The following is a 20248-nucleotide window of genomic DNA, read 5'->3' as shown; positions in this document are numbered from 1 at the left end:
TGCTAACAAGGTGGGGATCTCACTAAGGCCCTGCCTTTTGGAGTATCATTATAAGTCTAAGAGTAAAGTAGCTCAATAAACATTTCCAAATAACTTGTAAAAGGGAATCGATAGGTGTAAATTGGAAGGAAAGGAAAAGAGAAAAAGCAAGTGAAGATGAAGAAATATGGAAAAAGATAGACGAGTGAAAGAGAGGGGAGAAAAGGGGTGAAAGAGGTGTGTATCTGTGTGTGGTGGATGGATCATAAAATAAAAGATGGGATGTGCCTATTTTGGCAAGAGTATCATAAAGGTGGCGTCATACAAGAGACAAAGAGAGCCTCCATCTTTAGGGAGAAATACCTAACAAAAGACAAAAGCATTTAGGATAAAAGACAAGAACATTTAGGACCTTCACAAGCAAACAAAATCCTTAAATCCTAAACACATTAGAAGTCCTTAAACTACACTTAAACCTGATACTAACCACAATTTTCATGGTCAAATTGACCAAATGAACCAACTTCAAAACTATTGACCTAATTAGCAACTCACTACCAAGACATCCCTTAGGACTCTTGCAGGGCAAAAAAAGAGTTAAAGGTCAAGATTGCATGCCCACAACTAATCACAAAAAACCTTAACGAAAAAAATCGGCGGTGGAATGGAAGCTCAGTCACAGAAGACTTAGTACTATGTTGAAATCCATGGTGAGGAGAGAGAGGCAAGACAATGATCACATGAGTGAGGGTGGGTTCAGACCACCCGTCTACCCGAAAAGAGAGAGATTCGTGGATGACGTCTGAGCGGGTGTGGTGTTCACGCCACCTAGAAGAAAATATATTACGAGTGATTGGATGAGTGGAAAGAGGCACCACTCTAACTCAGTTGCGGGCTCAATCCCCATGAAATCGCTTCGCTGGTTGTGGACTACAGTTGCTCACCCAATGGGTGGCCTCAAGCTGCCAGATAAACTTTTTGTGGAATCCAAGTCCGGGCCCTTTCTTTTGATTGATGCACTTATCAGGACACACCTTCTTGCCCAACTTTGAGCGTGTTCGGGTGGGTGGTGTGAATCCCCCCTGGGACTAATGCGGCAATGAAGACTTAATTGACATGGTAGACGAATACAAGTACAATGGTGTCCTTTTGTTATCATCTCCATACATACCTCAAATTTGTAAGTGGTGACATTCACTCAGGATATCATGATGTGTAAATTTGCAACAAAATGGGTCACCTCCATGCAAATATAGCCTAATATAATAGTGAAAATATGACAACATATAGAAAGAGTTTGTTGAATTCATCATATAGGTGGTCTATAGATACACCACTTATTTGGAACAAGGCATACAACACATTATGGTATGCATCTGAATCTTGTTTAGAGTCAACAAATTCTTGTATTGCATTTAAGCACAATCTAAGTGCCCAGACAGCTCCTGATAAACCCTCCTTTTATACATCCTACAAGTCTTCAATGGTAGTTAGAGGGAGGGACCAAGTGCCTTCTTTATAGGTGAAGTGGGGGCAGTGTCTCACCGTGCTTACCAGCCGCTTCAAGATGGTAGAATAATGGATCTGGGCTGGCCTAGATCTAGGGTCCTCCCATTTCAATCCCTTCAGTGATCAAGATAGTGGAAGAGCCTTGAATAAATGGATGTAAGTTTTGATTGATTTGTTAGATGTTGGTTTTAAAATCTATAGCTTGTAGTAAGTGGGGAATTAATTTTTTAGATGGTTTGAAAATCTAGACATTATTGTGAGTAGAGCTCCTCTCCCTTAAGCGTGATGAATTAAATAGCCATATAAAATGGCTTATTGGGCAGGGTTTGTGTTCACACATGTCCCAATGAGTCTTCCAAACAGCCCACGTGACGGCTTGAGCCAGCCTTCAGTGAGCGACAAGGACAAACGAGCATCCTAAGACCTCCATTTTCATGGTTTTGTAATACTCGTGTCGAGCATCGATGCCTGATGGGTCAAGTCTAGCCAAGGGATTGCTATACATTTTTCAACATTGTAGCCATGCTTCTTTTTAAAACTTTGGGTCCTCGATTTCCATCAATGAATAATGCTACTCACTTTCACCTTTGTTAGGCCCTCTTTATTTGGAACCCATCCACGTTTCTTCTGCAAACAACCCTTGTAGATTTGTTTAATTGTATATCTTTTCCTATCATGGTACATCCTCATAACTTTTTGATATTAAAACAATCTTTTGCTTACCGGTCAGAATATCTGCCTCCATATCTCCATAAGATCTCTATGTAGTTCAATACAATATACTTAGTCATTATGAACTTGTGTAGACTACACTTTGTATGCAATTCCCACTTCTCATGCATTCGAATAGTCAAATGGATAGGGTATAAAACCCAGATAAATCATATCATCACACATACCTCTTGGTGTTTAAGTTCCACAAGTTTATCTATACACTAAACTTGGGGAAATTTAAAATGTAATCTTAAAAGAAATCTTATTATCATATATATCTCTATCAAGATAGGTGTTTGAATCACACTGTCAACCACTAGGCTTCCATTTGCTACAATGAGCCCAAAGATCATAAGCATTCCCAAGGGGATGTGTGTGTGTGTGTGTGCGCACGCACGTGTGCATGTGTGTGTGTGTGTGTGTGTGTGTGTGTGTGTGTGTAAAGATGTATGAGGGAATAGTCATAAGAGAGATTTTGTGTGTGTGTGTGTGTGTGTGTGTGTGTGTGAGAGAGAGAGAGAGAGAGAGAGAGAGTTTGTAACAAGGATGTGTGCATGTATGTGTGTTGAGGTGTACATGAGAAAGAGAAAGGGGGGAAGGGATGTCTGCATGTGTATTCGTGTGAGGAAGACACTCAAGGGAGGGCATTCCTTAAGTTGAAGGGAATTGATGAATTTCAAAAGATTAGAGGATTTGTGTAGGGTTTAAATGACGTCTATAAAGTTGAGGTAAAAAGAAATTCTCCCAAAAAAGCCATCAAGTATGCTTAGATATATGATGATACTATAGGGGAATATAGAGCTAGGACTTCAAAATAACCTGGTTTTATTCCAAGTTTAATAAATTTCCCAAGTGAAAAAGAAAGAGGCAATTTAAGAAGGAGGTTTCTTAGGCATCGCCCAAGAAGCTTCAAACACAAAGATATCCTCTTCTAAAAAAAGAGAACTATGAAAAAGCTAAGGATATAAATATTTTCTTTAAATGTTTAAGCAAAGATCATGCTTCTTGGAACTCCCCTACAAGCAAACAGGTAGGAGCTAAAGCTCCAAATATACGTCCATAAAAACAAATACACATGGTGCAGATATTCCTGCTTAAAGGTGCTAGAAAGTACATCGAGGTAGAGGTTTATCATGAGGATACCACCCACATGCATTGCCTATGGTAGCCCACTTTTGGTCCTCATGATTTAATGAGAATGAACAAAATAATTAAGGGGGAAAAGTATGCATTATGGTCAATGAAAGTGCCATACATAATTTCTTAAACTATTCATTAGCTAAGAAATTGAAGTTTCCCAAGAGTCCAAGTACCCATGAAGATGTGGTCTCTCTACAAAGGGTAGTGTAAAAAAGGTTTGGGACTCCATGATACATGGTGTAGAGATTCAAGGCTATTTAATCAAGATGCTTTGGATTTCAAATTATGCATTCTGACAAAATAGATGTTGTTCTTGGTCAAGAATAATTGTTTATTTTGGGCATAGCTTACATTGGAGTTATTTAAATAACTTCATGATTTTTGAAAAAGATGGTAGAGTCTTGCAGATTTAGGGAGAACATGATGTACCCAACTCTCCTCTTATTTGTTTAGCGTAATTGGAACGACTTCTACACCAACAAGAATGCAAGGTATATGTCTTTGAACTTACTTTTATTGGTGTCTTATTTATTCTACATCTAAAAAGAGTACATTTTCTCTTGATGTTGTAAAAATTTGAGAAACTCAAACTTTCATTTTATGCAAGCATTTACATTATAGGACAACTTCTATATACATACCTTTTGTGTCTTCAATGTGCAGATAGGAGGCTGATCTTCACATATGCAAAAAATGGTTGGTGGGGATGGAGAGTAGCCCTCCATGGGGAAGTGCTTGTGACAATGAGGATGAATCAAACGAAGATCCTTCCTATGTTCAACATGAGGACAAGGCCCATATGATGCTTGAGAAATAACATGAAGGAGGAGAAGATAGTGGCTCTAATCATGAGTAGCAAGGATGGCATGTTATTGGGTAGAACATTCTTGGGGTTGGGTTGTATGTAGCTACTATGCTATGCTAGATCATCCTTGAATATTATTTTGGAATGACGGCCTTTAAGCACCCCACATAGATTGGGGTAGCTTAACTCCCAATCCACCCTTTAAAAAAATTAATGGGATGCCATTGTCAATATAAGCGTCAAAAAACATTTTGGATTTTTCTTGTGATAGTGTCAATATAAATGTCGATGTATGTGTTGATATCCACTATTATGTCAACATTTATTTAGTGATGGTAAATTCTATGTTATGAGTGATGCATGTACATGGTTTGTTGTCTAGGGCTTGCATGTTTGGGTTTTTGCACCTCAATTGGGTTTCTATATGGATATTTGTTTGAGCCTGTTTTGGGGGGGTGCTAGAAGTGTTGCTTTTCACTAGGTTGTAGTGTTCACTAAATGTGACGTGGTCTTATGGTGTTTTTTGTGTGTCATTGCTCTAGGTTTGCTAGGCCATTATTCTTATGGTCAAACACAAAATTATATTGTGTTGATATTTGGCTCAAAAACTCGAAGGTATAGAATTCAATTATTAAAGCCAAAAATATTTCGATATGCATAGTCGGTTCACTTGGTATTGGCAAAAGCCATGCTACTCTTTCCATGAATATCTCTTGCTATCCATGGGAGCTAAGTTGCTTGGATTAGTAAAGTGGGAAATGTTAAAATTGATTGTCTTTGGCTGGATTGTCTTGTCTTAGGATGCCTTCACACGCTTTAGGATTTATTTGGCCTTCTGCTAAAATATAGCCATGCATGCACCTATGTGTATGTGTGGACACACACACATGCATGCGTAGACATGCTACTTTGAGTAGGTTTTGCTATAGAGGAAATAGACATCACACTTTTGATGATGTATCAATGTTAGATCTTTCTTATCAAAAACCAAAACTAAACTACAAGCTCTTACACAGCATAAGCAACGCAACAATATTCAAATGTGCACAAATAATGGGCTACGTATAGCACAAAATCATGTTCAAGCAACATTTTGTGACATCCACTTAAGGTAGCACAAGGATAGCTATGCACATAACCATATAGTACATTACATACCCTCCACAAGCACCTATGTTATCACTCCATATATGAAATATTACATACCCTGTAAGTGGTCAGACAGGAGAGTTACATGGATCTGATCGTTGTAATTTAATATGCTTTGTGATTTAAAGATGCTAATTAGAACTCCATTCATATGGCATAGTAATGCATTTTCCCACCATTTTAGACTCTATCTATTTACGCTACCTAAGTGCTATAAAGCTTTCTTTTTTGCATCATGGCAAATTTTTGTAAAGGTAGCAAGCCAAAACATAATGGCACTCCACTTACATATGCTATGGTACCTCGTTCTAATGTGCAACGTGTAGTTGCTAGTAGAATATTGTGCACTCAAGTTATATTTTGGAATGCATTTATGAATAATGCAATTATATAGCATTTAATACTTGATAACATTTAAACAATTTATTTTATGGCTAGGAAAAATGAAACTACAAGGTTGCACGTAGATATGAGTTGTTTTTTCCTTCCTTTTTGTTTTGAAGAAAAGTTGATCTATTTCATCTAAAAAAGATAGTATCCAAAAGTGTGTCTAGTTAGTTGAATTGCTTTTACATTACAAGTTAGTATCCAAAAGCGAAACCTAACAAGAAACTAATCCACCTACCAAAGCATAGAGGGATGGGATTGGGACTAAGGATAGAAATGAAAGTAGATATTAACCTATGATGCCATAAAATCAAGATGTTTTCTTCAATCCTAGAGACATTTCCATCCATTCAAGATGCATCATGGGATGGTTTTACGTATTGGCATCCCCTTCACAAAAGATAAGATCAATGAAACACATGAGAAGCAAAGTGCCATAATCAAATGTGGAGGGGCACCAAGATACACGAGGTGCCATTCAAACAATTTAAGGATGATGTTATAAAATTTATATTTTTCAACTATGATGACTATTCGCCAATTCTAATACTAGTGGAGTTTATTTCATTGCAAGATATACTGGTTATTTTTATGAGGCCTTTTCTCCAATTTGTTTCATTTCAAGATATAACTACTTACGCGAGGCTTGTTAATTTATACTTTTAGCAATGATGAGGCCTTGTCTCCAATCCTAATAATAGAGGTTATTGTTTCACTGCAAGATTGTATTACTTACAAGGAATAGAAACTTTATTGCTTAAAAGTTTTTCTTTCCAAACTTTCATAGAATTCATTATGGCGAATGAGGTTGCAAGTGGTAGTAGCACAATAGGGGGGCTATGAAAGAAAAAATTCCATTAGCATATGGGGAGGGAGGGGGGGGTGAATGGTCTTTGGTGAGGTGCCACACATGTGCTGTGGTGGCCATGCAGTATGCCATGTGTCACATGCATGGAAGGGGCCACCGCCCAGCCAGATGTTCCTCCCATGATGGAGGTTTAGCATCCGCATCCACCCTTGCATCAACAATGAGCCTTAGGAGTTCATGATGACGCGATGGCAGATGTTAGCCAGGTAGCAGCTGAGGAGGAGGAGCGGATCTAGAACCTCGGCAATCCTGATCACTAGGATTCATATAGACTTACATCGTGGTAACACTCTGTTAGATTTCACAACATATGGTGCATTTAGAGTACTGGTACAAGTACAGTCTTTTATAGGAAAAGGAATCATTTATTCATCACATTCGTTAAAGCAGTTGGATTTGCAAGAAGGTAAGTATCTCATCTACATTGGTCTCAAGGCACCCATGACATGCCAAACTCTTCCTGGATATGTACCAAGTCTTGAATTTCCTTAATTAAAAAAAAATATTTGTTATATTATTTAATATTTTCATCTATAAGGATTTTCCAGCATAGTTGTAACTTATTGATGAAGAATAAACTATCAATAGGAAAATTATGTTTTATACATTATATGCACTTGGAATATATTAAAGCGTCACTTTGTAGAGTACTTGATTGGTGAGAATTGAACTATAATTTTTAAAATTTGTAATGCTTTAATGTTCTTGTAGAATTTAGATGGTATCCTTCTAGGTTTGTTTTGAAGTGTATGAATGTGCATGGTTATAAGCGCAACTTTGGCATTCACCATCAAAGTAAAGTGACAATAGTGTCTTTTTTGGGGGATGATTTATCATTGACATGAATGTCTTTAGAACATTTTCATCTATTACGTTAGCATGATTCACTTTAGCATTAAGTAATTTTAGTTTAAAGTCTTTTAGCAAAAGGTGTTGTCAAACATGTATATTGCATAGGCTATCTAGGTTTCATATAAAATACATGAAATAAGGAGGTGGTGTCGCTACAATAGATTCAATTAAAGCTTTGGTATGTGCTCATCTAGCATAGCCCCTTTTATTAGTGCTTGTATAACTTGAGATTATGTTTGTAAAACAAAAGTACCATGTAAGGCATACTTTTTTTCCTTATTTCACTTTAAAACTCAACTTTTTGTTGTGTACATTAATGCACCCCTGCCGGCACCAAGACCCCACCCCCTCCCTTGTGTCCCTTGCTCACTTTAATAAATAAAATGTTGGCATCGTATTTCTCCACAAGGGTTTCATGCAATATGATGTTCTCTCCCATACATTCGCACTCTTGTAGTATATTAATCGATTTAACGTGTTTTAAAAATTAGAGCATCAACTTTTTGTTGACTTCCATAACACTGATCGGATCAACTGTCATTTTTTGCATTGCAAATGAAAAATTGCACTCTAATTGTTTACGAGCAAAAGATTACAGTTTACTGATACAAAGAAAAAGAAATTTGCAAAATTCATTACAATACAAAACATAACTTTGCATTACTATAAGCCATAGCAGATTACATAACCAACACAGCTATGAAAGCCATTAGCCTGAGGCTCAAAAAAGTACAGCAACATAAATTAAAAACTCAATCGATATGTATCCCATTCCTGCCTGCTAATACAAGCGGTATATATGGAGGTGGATGCGGCACATTAGAACTACTAGATCGTGACTCATCTGGGTTTGCAGCCGACTCCTTGCCAGGTCTGTGTTTCATTGCAGGTGGCGTACTCTCAACAGTTAGTGCAATCCCACCATAGTTCTGAAAACTCAGAGGAATATTTTCCTTGTCTGAGGCATTCTTCTGGACCGATCGACTGCTCTCACGACTAATAGCTATTGGACTCTCACTGCACATAAGATCATCACTCTCTTTTTCCTTTCCATGAAGCATAAAGGCGGAGCTAAAACAGCGAGAGCATCCACCATTGATCAATCCTTTCATAATCTTGTCACCATTTGGTCAGCCGACTGTAGCACTAGCACAAAAGAAAATAATAGTTATGTCCTGAGGAGTAATAGAGGAGCAGGACGACACCATAGCCTTCCACAGACACTCTGCCCTATGCACATCCATCCCTTTCCCTTGATAGGGAATTACCCAAGACACTGAAGGGTAACATGTTCCAGATTGAAGCATTTTCAAGAGACACTTACTGTTGTAGCATATCTGTACGTCATTTTGAATTTCCAAACATGAAGGCACGATCAAAGACGTTTGCACTTGTCAAACATACTCGGTTCTTCAGCTCGTCCGCCCCGTATCGGATATACAACTCCATTCCAGCTTGCATGTCATCCCGCATTACACCTTTGCACATTGCAAAGTTCTCCACGTGCTCTAGCAACTCTTTTTCCCTTCATATCACCAAGTTTCCTCTTCGCGTTCACGCAAGCAAACCACCATAGCATGAGGTATATGAAGCTACGCCCCATCGCGACCACTCATTGACATGATGCCAAGCCTTCACTTCTCCATTGCTCTACAGATTTTACAACCTCATCTCATAATATGCTCCTTGGCACGCGGCTGCCCCCAATTTTATCACATGCAACTATCCCATGCATGTGACACATGGCATACTGCATGGCCACCATAGCATGGCCACATGTCACATGTGTGGCACCTCACCAAAGACCACTCACCCCCCCACTCCCTCCCCCCCCTCCCCATATGCTAATGGAATTTTTTCTTTCATAGCCCCCCTATTTGGCATACCACTTAAAAGTATGGAATTTTCTCCTAAGTTGCACTAGAAGGGAAAATTTCTTGCAATCACCCATATTTAGACCTACTAGCTTTATTGTTTCTTAAAAAGCTCGAATTGGACCATGAGAAAAGCAAAGTTTGCTTCCTCTTATATTGAATTTGATTTAAAATCTTGTTCATTTTGTACAATTGTTATGGTTTTGAAAAGAAAACCACTATTGTTCAAAAAAATAAAATCCTTCTATATTTGGAAATGAGTACATCAATTCCTTTTTGGATGATGTTAGACATGATATGATGCACGGTTCCATTATCAAGCTATTATTTTATTCTATATATTGGATATAGAAAGGGAAGGATGAGGGATGAAGATTTCCACATTGCTTGTGACCAATGGCTAGGTTGAGCCTTGAAATTGCGTGTAGAAGTTACTTGATTTATACACATAGATTTGATTATATTCAATTTGTTATTATACATAGTTTAAAGCATTCAACTTTAAATCATAAAGAGTCAAAATATATTTTTGAGAACATTAAGGGGGAAAACATCGTGCCACGCTAAGCATAAAAATTTGTGCCACCCTAAACCTAAAATTTGCAAGCATAAAAAGGTTTTGAGTGGATTTAAAATAATAATCACCCAAGCTCAACAGATGTACAGTGGAAAAAGGATGTTTGAGAGAGCGAGCTAAATTAATAGAATGCCAATATTGCAAAAGCTCCTCTACAGATATATACATACATATATGGTGTGTGGGTGTGTGCACATACATGCACACATCTCTCTCTCTCTCTCTCTCTCTCTCTCTCTCTCTCTCTTACACACACACACACACACACACACACACACGTGTGCATGCACAAGTGCACATGCACATAAATTTTTTGGGGTGAAACCACACATGCGCGCGTGTGCATGCATGCACTTATACATACACACAAATGCATGTGCATGCATATGCACGTGAGTGTGCACATGCACGTAGGCATGCATGCATGCACACATGCACATGTGCATGCTTCCACCCACCCATCGACCCACAAATTCATGCATGCACATGGGTGGTTACATGCACACATGCGCGCACACACACACGCACACGCACACATGCCCACACATGCACACATGGACAAGGTGGACACATACACATGTGCACACGCATGCATGCCACCCACACCCAGACACACACACATATGTGCCCACACACATCTATACAAATAGGTGATGTATTCCATTCTCCTCAATCACCCTTGAGGGTATATCTTGAAATGTCCAACCAAGAGGTTGGAAAATGCCACTTTCTTGGTTTGTTAAGTGGGTAGGTGGATGGTTAATTGCCTCTCTACCTATGGAATACCCATGCTAATGGGATATATGTGGACTATTGTATAGCTTTGTCACCAATGGGAGTTGATGTCACTAATATTCTGCACGATCTACCGAGATATCCAAGGTTTCCCTAACCATATTTGTAAGAAAAAAGCAACAAAAATGCATAAAGTACTTCAAATTCTCTTGTGTAATAGCACTATGATATCTATCTCTATAAGTATCTATGTATGTATGCATAGTGACATAGGGTAAAAAGTTTACGTCCATTCACAAGGGCACAATAAAGTGGCATGCATGAAATAAATGCTTGGCCATTTCAAACATGTTGATAATCTGGAATGCTTGAAGTTCTACATACATATTTTCATGAGTTATCGCAATGATAATTTTGCTCAAGTGATGATCATGCTATGGACACTCAACAAAATCTTGTTACTCTATGACTTCCTCATCTCTATTGAATCTAATGAGCTTTATATGAATTAGATTTCACACAAATATGCACATGGGAGTACATAAGGGGACAATTGAAATGCAATCATAACATGCCTTCATACATTTACAAAACATTGAATGAAAAGCTATTCTAATTTGAAGAGAACTTAGCGATCATGATCGAAGGCAACCGTATGGTGTGCTAAAAACTTGTTTTTGGTGCAAAGCTATTGTGATTTTAGGACAGTTAAGTTGCAAGGCAAGCAATATAGTATAGATAAACAAGTTCAAGATACCCATGTCATCATTTAGAATTTATGGGAGGTCACAAATAGTATTAGACTACTATAATACAAATGATCATAGTTGGCAAGCCATAAAGATACTATTCATTTGAATTTAACGCCACCATATGCTAGTTAATGCTGGGACAATGAACGACCACACCTTGATTATGTAGCATGCACATGAGGAATTTATAAGTAGTCATAATATGTCTCATGGGTGAATCTTGATGAGATTGCAAATTCTTCTCTCATACAATTGCATCTAGCATGCATGCACACTCATAAGTTCATACATCATTGGCTAGATTTAGGTATAGGTATGAGGTGCCTACAATTCGCTAAGCTCCAAATCATGAGGGTCCCTTATGGTCCAAATATAAAATGTCCCAAAAATCATCTAAAACCCAAGAGTTCTAATAATGTAATGAAGAAATTTTATTTTATTCTTCAAAAATGTAGAAGGGCTGGTCAACCCTTCAAAAAATTGGACCATATACAAAACATGGCCTTACCAAGGTTCCACACCCTTGGCCTATGTTGCGAGCAACATGCCAAACCCTTCCCTATGGGTAGGTTAGCCTCTACTAAACAACAAAGCATGACTAACCACATGATCACTATTTTCCCAAAACCTTACCAAAGTCACACAGATACACCCTAAGCAAGGCGACGATTTGCCGGGACTTTGAAGCCTAAGTGTATTTGGTGGCGAGAAGCATTATTGTTCCTCAGCTCCCAAACACAAGGACCACTATAGCTCTCAGATAGCTCCATCTCGCAGAGCAAGGGTCCTATACGTATCACCTAAGATAGGTAGGGTACATTAAAAGCCAATCCTGAATCTGGACATTAGTCCTGATTGACAAATCACAAATTTCAGCTTCTTCCAAATTTCAACCAGCACGCACTTCCAGAGTAGATTTGTGATGTTTAGTAAAATGATCTAAATTTCTTAAAATAAGGATATAAGAAAAATTGTTTTGTTAATTTTAAGAAGAGAGCACGAATATTATGGGCACTCCCTCACAGTTTCTTTAGAGAGAGAGAGAGAGAGAGAGAGAGAGAATGCACGTACATACATGTATGTATGTTCACACACACACACACACACATGCACGCATGGACGCATGCATGTGCACACACACACACACGTGCACGCATGCATAGACACACATGGGGGAGAGAGTGGGTGAGGCCAACAAACTTTTTGTGTCGTAATGATACTTTGACACTAGTATGCGAAAGCATTCTTAGCTTAGCCCACCCTATGCTTTATAAGAATAAAGATAAAACTAAAAAGCAAAGAGAGAGAGAGAGAGAGAGAGAGGTAAGATTTTGAAAATCCCCTAGTTGTAATATGTTGCCTCTTCTAGCTATTGTGAACATAATGGTGGCCCACCTTACACACACACACACACACAACACAATGTGTGTGTGTGTGTATGTGTGTGTGTGTGTCTCTCTCTCTCTCTCTCTCTCTCTCTCTCTCTCTCTCTCTCTCTCTCTCTCTCTATCTATATATATAATATGTATGTATGTATGTATGTATGCATGCATGCATGCATGTGTGTATCTATGTACGTATGCGTGCGTGCATGCATGTGTGTGTGTGTATCTATGTATGCATGCATGGATGCATGTATGTGTGTATGTATGTATGTATGTATGTATACACACCAGCACACACACATACATCGCACTACATACTTACGTATGTACATTTGTATGTATAATTTTTATTTGTAAAGAGAGAGAGAGAGAGAGAGAGAGAGAGAGAGAGAGAGAGCACCTTAAATGGAGAAGTTTTGAAAAACGCCCTTTGAGAAGCTTCATTTCGTGAAGAATCTTCATGATGTACCTCTTGTGAACAAGCATGGGAGGTGATAAGGTGTGGAAGATGCATATGCTATGGTACTAAAGGGCACTTTTTTAATGGGGAGGTTATGGTATGGTATATGCCGAGGTTGGAAAGGGCACAAGAATGGGTAAGGTAGGTTATTGGGGGAGGGGAGGGGAATGGGCTCACTAAGGCATGGGTATTAAGAAAGGTGGGGTACCATGTGCGAAATGGAAAAGGAGAGAGTTTGCAGATGGTACTATTAGAAGGGGGAGGGCTAGTCTAAGGTTGTGGTGTTGGGGAAGAGAGGGTTAGGTTTTGGATGCTTTTCTTCTATGGCGGCGGTGATGCATGTGATTTTGAGTTTCAAATCCATGTGAGGTGTGTTGTGGTGCACGGAAGGGGAAAGGCATGAAGGATGATGATGAGGGGTGGAAGGGGCGAAGGAAAGGTTAAGGGGATTTTAAGGGTTAGGGAAGGAGTTTTAAGGTTAAGGTGATTTTAAGGGTTAGGTACTAGTCTTGTATATTTTTTATTAAAAGAAATTATTAGGTTCTTTAAGAGGAGATTAAGGGAGGGTTTTAATCTAGGTTGAAGGGATAAGAGGAGATTAAGTGTAGTAGCGGCGGCTTAGGTGGTTGGGGTGTTGTCAAGCATGACGGGATAAGAGGCGATTAAGGTACGTTTTGTAATAAGGGAGGTGGAGACCTCCTCCGCTAGTTGCCAACACAAGCAACTTAGGGTGGCTATAGACGTAGCCCACTGTGGGCATGCCCAAGGATCACGGGCGAGCAAGGTTGTGTGGCGACGACCCAGATGCATTCAATGCGCCATTGGGTAAGCATGGGCGGACATAGTCTGTAAACACGTTGAGGCGGTTGGGTGTTCGCCGACGTGAGCTAGATGGCCAACTTGGGGGGGGGGGAGGGGGTTCAATGTTAATCAAGGGTGAAGGGATAAAAAAGAGGAGGTTAAAGGGGAGCAAAAGGATACTTAAATAAAGGATTAAGGAGGGGGATTAAGGAAGGATTAAGGATAATGAGAAATGATTAAGGATAATGATACCTCTCTTCTTCTTCTTCTTCTTCTTCATCATCATCTTGTTCAAGTTCATCAACTTCACGTTTTCTCAGTTGTTTTGCTTTCTTCTTCAGCAGCCTATTCGTCCTTCTGCACCGAAATTCTTCATCGCCATCGCCATAGCTTCCCCCCCATGCCTTCCCCTTAGCTCCAACACCTTGCCATGAGGTCCTCTCCTTCCCTCCTCCTCCCTCATTGCTCTCCCCTTTTCTCCTCTCTTCCTCTTCTCTTCTTCTTCTTCCTCTTTCGAATTCTCGTCCACCTTTCCCCCCCTCGCCCCGCTCTGGAGGATGCTTCCCAATTCCATCTTAGACTCGGGGCTCCCGCGCGTGCGCCCGCCCGCCCCGCTCTGCCCCGCAGATTTGGACGGAAATGGATCTGCTGAATCCGGCGGCGTGCGTTGGCTGGTTGAAAAGCTCGTGCCTTTTGGCCGAGGTTGGAACATGGAACCCGTCTGGCAAGAAGGTGAATCAAGCTTCGTAGGAGGCTAGGCCTTTGCTTTGTAGAGAAGGTGAAGCAGCCCGAGCGCCTTATTCTGCAGACGACCACGTTTTGGAGTCTGCGAATTAACCTTAGCTTTCTGCGGAATGCAGACGAGGACTACGCAAATCCGAGCCCTCTGATAGTCCGATGTCTGTTTTTCGACCTGCGATTGCAGTTACCGGAGTCTGCACGCCAGCCGACACGGCTCTCCCCGCCGTGCTCTTATCCACCGTAACCTCTGTTGAGAATTTCAGGGGGTGCGAGGCTATCTTCCACAGCGAACATTCCTGGGTAGAGTTTCTGTTGTAGTAGTGGGGGGATGGATGGTTGTGCGGAAGTGACACTGGCACCTTAGATTGCAACAAACGTTAGGTTTGTCTGCAGATTTGCGTTCTGATTAGATAGTACATCCATGAGTCGTCTTTTCCTTCAAATCGTTTCGTGCTCCCAGTTTTTCCTGTTTTTAATTCGTGGTTGGAACGATTCGACTCTACCGTGTACGAGTTTCTGTCGCTGTTGTTTGCAGTAGAGGCTTCTTCCGAGTGCATTCCTGACGTTCGTTGTGATGTTTGGATTTGCGCAGAGAACAGGTAGCAACTCCAGTATTCTCGCCTTCCATAGAGAGGAAGAAAACGAGCATCAATCTCTCTCGAAGAGACGAAATCAACGATAACAGCAGGAGACGGCTGGGCGGTGGTTATCTTGGTTATCTGAAGCCTATAGTCCACATGCCCGGCGAAAGGCTCAGGGGAGGTAGTTCGATTCTTACTAGCCGAGATCAAGAGGTGGACAACCATGTCCCAGAACCGGCGAAGGAGAAGATGAAGGAAGACTTGAAGAGCGAGACCGAGAGCGAGCGCACGAAGCGCAAGGCTGCGGACGAGAGTGTGGTGTTGCTACAGTGGGGGCATAAGAAGAGGCCGCGCGGCAACCGAGTGGAAGCGAAGCACGCAACGGACGAATCGTCAGTGCTATCGAAGAGCGCCGTGAGGGCAGAAAGGCGGATGGTGAAGGCGGAGAGGGAGGAATCAGGGGCGGTGCAAGCGATAGGGGTGACGACGAAGGGGGGGCAATCGTCGCTGAAGTCTTATCGAGCGAGCGGGGTGAGGGAGGCGGCAACAACGGAATCGGCAAAGCGGTGAGTAAGAAGAAGAAGAAGAAGATGATCGATCGATCGATTTGAGAGACAGAGAGAGAGATCGGAATGCGAGAAGATTGATAGAAAACATGATCGATCGCTCATTTTCTGTCGTCTTTGTTTCGCAGCAATGCTCTCGAGCTCCGTCCTTGCTCCCCAGATCACAAGCTCCACTCCCTCCCTGCTGCTCTCCCCCTTACCTCCTCTCCTGCTGACCCCCAGCCAAATCCCTCCCCTGCCCTTCCTTGCTCTTTCACCCCCGCCCAAAACGGTAGCGACGCCTCCCCCCTCCCCAAACTCGACCTCGACCTCTTCGAGTGGCCCCGAATCCTCTTGTCCTTGTCCCGCAAGGAAAAGGAAGACGACTTCCTCTCCATCAAAGGCACCAAACTCCCTCAACGACCCAAGCGTCGCCCCAAAGTGGTGGAGAAGGCCCTCCATGTATGTTTGTTCAGCTAGATCTGCATTTGCTTTTCTGCTCCACGTTTCTTTTGTTCTGTGCGCTCTTCTTGAAGACATGGGCTGGGACGACGACTAAACTCCGGTTGTGGTATTCTCTCTTGGCAGTACTGTAGCCCTGGGACCTGGCTAAGTGATCTGACACGTGGCCGGTATGACGTGAGGGAGAAGAAATCTGTAAAGAAGGTAATTGCTGCTTCGTAGCCCTTTCTAGATTTTCTTTTGCCGTAATGGTCAAGGTTCTTGAATCTTAGGAACCTTTTTTACTCCAAAATTCAACCAGATTTGTAACCGTTAAAAAAAATCTAAGCCTCAGTTGTGATGCGTGCAGAAACCGAGGGGTTTGAAGGCAATGGAGAGCATGGATAGCGACTCAGACTGATTTTCATATCAAGAGCGAGCGGCTGAGACATCCCCCCTCTGAAGATCTCTGAGTCTATTGTTTCTCTACAGATCCAACCCTCGAAAGCCCCGCTTTCAAAATGGGAATCCCTTATTCCAAAATAGACGGCCTTGTAAGAGTTCCCAGAACTGTATGATGCTAAACTATTTGGTTGATCTGTTCATAGCACCGACAAGCTCCTTCTGCCCACACTTGATGCTATAGAAATTTGTAAAAAGTTTCTTCAAGGTGGCATGGGATGTCTTCTGTCATCTGTACCCCGTTTTTGAAATGGATTTCATGGGTTTGACTACTCTGCCTGGCCGTAAGCCCATTCTGTCGTTTAGCCTAAAAGGTGGGCAATGCCTAACTTGTTATTGATGTATCTTTATTTCAAGTTGAGTCCAGTGTTATTTCTGGGTTTTCTGCTGTTCCAGATCTGAAGGTTGTTCATACGTTTGGCCAAACCAGATAATGTTGCAGCTGTTGTAGTAGCCCAACTCATGCAGGACAGCTCTGCTGAAGGTGATTGATTCAAGTGGTATATGGTTGGGGTGCTTGTTCATTTATGGGTTTTTAAGAAGCTAGTTCTCAAGGTTTTAAAGGTTTAAGAATTTAGACGGTGTGGAGCCATGCTTTCATCCCTGTGAATCAGGTGTATCATCCCCAGGGAGTACACCATTTCCTCTGTGCAGGAAAATGGATACATTTACTAAAGCATGCTTCGTTCTGAATATATGCAGGATAACGAGGGTAATACCTTTTGGGTTGTAGCCACAACAGGCAAAAACAAACGGTTCTCGTATATAGGCTTGTATGGCTTTTTTGTGAAATTTTTAGGGTGGTAAGCTGAGTATGCTTTTACAGACGTAGTTTTCCAAGAAAGGTTGAGGGAATGATGGTGCATCTAAGCAAGGATCAAATTGAATTCAGTTGGGGATCAGCTTAAATAGGAAGAGACTTGGGAATGGGGTTCCAAAATTGGTAGAGATGTTGGTGTGTACATCAGTGGCTGGCAACAACCAGGCTGATTTCTCGGGTATAGTGTGATCTCAAACAGCCTGGACTGAGATTTTTAATGCATATATGGCTCGTCATTTTTCCTCTGTTCACCGCCACCCTTTGGGATTGGTTTGGATGTGGTAGCTTGACCTGATTTCCTGTGATATTTGTATGTCGTCAGTTCAGAATGACACTGCTCCCTGAAGTTTATTCGGAGTTGCCTGAGCGAACACAAATGATTGTTCTCAGAACACAAAAGTGGGGGAGTAGAAGAATCTGTCTGCTATACCTTAACAGGAAGTGCTTGAACATGGTGCTTGAGTACATATCAAGTTGTGGTCCTCTGAACAGACAGATTTTTTGAACATTTTTTGAACTGTCATGATTGAACTGCCTGGTGCATGTATTGCAGGCAGCTAGCATATCTTGAACTAATGAGTTTTCAATGCTTTGAAATTTCTTGGAAGATTGGGGTGGGCCTTGAGGTGCATCATAAGAGGCATAATGTCTAATGTAGCAGAGCTGTCAAGGAATTAAGGGATAGCATATCTGGAACAAACCAGTTTTTAATGCTTCTAAATTCTTGTACAAACCAGTCTTTAATGCTTCAAAATTCTTGGAAGATTGGGGTTGGCCTTGAGGTGCGTCGTAAGAGGCTTATAGTCTAATATAGCAGAGCTGTCAAGGAAATAAGAAGGGGTTCTTATGTCCAGTGACTCTGTGCAGATGATAACACCAGATCTTGGGCCATAGAGGGGAACAAAGCTGCACAGACGTTGGCTATCAATTATGCATCGATTGACCCAACAAAACAGTTCAGCTAGCGGTTTGATAGGATTCAGGACTTACTATTTATGGAGTTTGTTTGCATTTGTCTTGTTATGCTTGCAAAGGGTGGTTAAGATGCCATATGGCAAAGAAAGGGTATTCCGCAAGAGAAACATATCACTATCATTATGTAGGATTCATTTTTCAAGAATAGTATAGAGCAACAAACCTGTGTGGTGCCTGTCTACTCCCTCCATGTGTAAGTTGCCCTCCAGGTTCTGGAACGTATATAGGCTTACTCTGCCAGTAACAATTGAGATTTAAGAAGTCTCCACGATTGATCAATCAATTGGTTCACTCACACACACACACACATGTAGGTAAGCATGTATGTCTTCATATATCTAAGTATGTATGTATGTATGTACTTTTATACATAAAATTCAATAATAATTATATTATTGTAAAATTGATTTACATTCATTTCATTTTTTGAAAAATTGTATGCATAGGTGTGCACAAAATATATATTGCATGCTCATGTTTATTTATGTATGATACTAACTCGTCTTATTTTTTTGATTGACGCACTTGAGCGCGAGAGAACAATTGGAGATTGAAAGTGATCAACATGTGCTTCAAAAGGCAATTTTCAATTCACGGATCAATTCAAATTTAGTAGATGCCTTATTGTGATGTATTTCTTGGATTTCAACTGATAACAACACCCAATATTTTGGCCTACATGTAGTTTATGTATAAACATATCACTCCAAGGTTTGTAGCGGATATTGGATCTTGTGTAGTGTCTCATGAGGATGAATGCATTGGTTCAAACTCTTGCTTCTCTTTGGTCAAACTTTATTATGCTCTCGAAGTTCCTTTTTGGCCTTGCAAGGGTCTTAAGGGATGGTGCTATGTTTATTTGGCTCATAGTTTAGAATGTAGTTCATTTAGTCAAGCTAACCGCATGTTACGGGTGTTTAGTGTTAGGATTAGTGATAGCTTAGATAATTGTAATGAGTTTAGGTTTAGGTTTTGGTCTCTTTTGTGGAGATCCTAATTGACTTTGTCACTTTGTGTGGATTACGTTTTTTGGCCTTACATGAGGTAGTGAATTATTTTGTCATTTAGCTTATGATGCCACCTTTACTAAGAGCATGCGATATTATTTAAACGACGATCTCTTGTCAAATTGGCTAAGTCTCGTCTCATATTTAATGGTCCATCTCCTCTTTCATCTCTTTTCTCTCCTCTCTCTTCACTCATCGACCTTTTCCCATATTTATTCAACTTCACTTGTTATTTTCTCTTTCTATTTCCTTTCAATTTACACCTTTTGTTTCCCTTTATAAGTTAATTTTTATTTTAATATTTATTCGAGCTATTTTATATTTTCTCTAAATGGGTACTTAGTAGCATAGATACCTCTGAAAGAACACCACAATCAACAAATGTACAAAACATGATGGACTTCAAAGAACCAACAACTTACGGCTTTCATTTAGACCATATATGGAGCAACCTTGACAACTCCAATAGACAAGCAGGTGCCTCATTTGCATGTTGGAAGACCATTCCATTGCATACATTTGCACATAATGCACACTAACACTTACACCTATAATAACATTTCAAAAGGTAGGGCCTCAGAGGAGTCCCAACCTTGTTTTAAAGGGTCTTCAATCCTCCAATTAAGGTACAAAATAAAATCTAAATATGTCAAGGTATCCATCTTAGTTTTTGAGTGTCTCCTTCAACC

The 20248-nt window shown here is 40.6% G+C and overlaps 1 protein-coding gene across 5 annotated transcripts; it reads left to right on the top strand.

Annotated features, from left to right (window-relative positions):
- The first annotated feature begins 14292 nt into the window (after positions 1-14292).
- On the top strand, positions 14293-18855 carry LOC147900285 (uncharacterized). Of its 5 annotated transcripts, XR_015541314.1 has the most exons (7): positions 14293-14422; positions 15321-15875; positions 16004-16316; positions 16443-16520; positions 16666-17071; positions 17188-17241; positions 17460-18855. XR_015541314.1 is itself a non-coding variant. In XM_087377075.1 (5 exons), exons 1-5 carry the CDS (start codon positions 14418-14420, stop codon positions 16714-16716), a joined length of 1002 nt encoding a protein of 333 aa, XP_087233201.1. In that variant the 5' UTR covers positions 14293-14417; the 3' UTR covers positions 16717-18855. The 5 variants fall into 5 exon arrangements, 2 of the variants coding, with proteins under 2 accessions (XP_087233201.1, XP_087233202.1); XR_015541312.1 differs by having other exon boundaries at positions 17188-18855; XR_015541313.1 differs by having other exon boundaries at positions 16666-17241.
- Positions 18856-20248: the final 1393 nt, after the last annotated feature.

The sequence above is a fragment of the Dipteris shenzhenensis genome, chromosome 7 (assembly GCF_047967505.1).
Source record: "Dipteris shenzhenensis isolate YYH24624 ecotype China chromosome 7, Dip_SZ_1.0, whole genome shotgun sequence".
NCBI lineage: Eukaryota > Viridiplantae > Streptophyta > Polypodiopsida > Gleicheniales > Dipteridaceae > Dipteris > Dipteris shenzhenensis.
The sequence above is the reverse complement of the archived record's forward strand: the minus strand, read 5'-3'. Positions and strand labels throughout refer to the sequence as shown.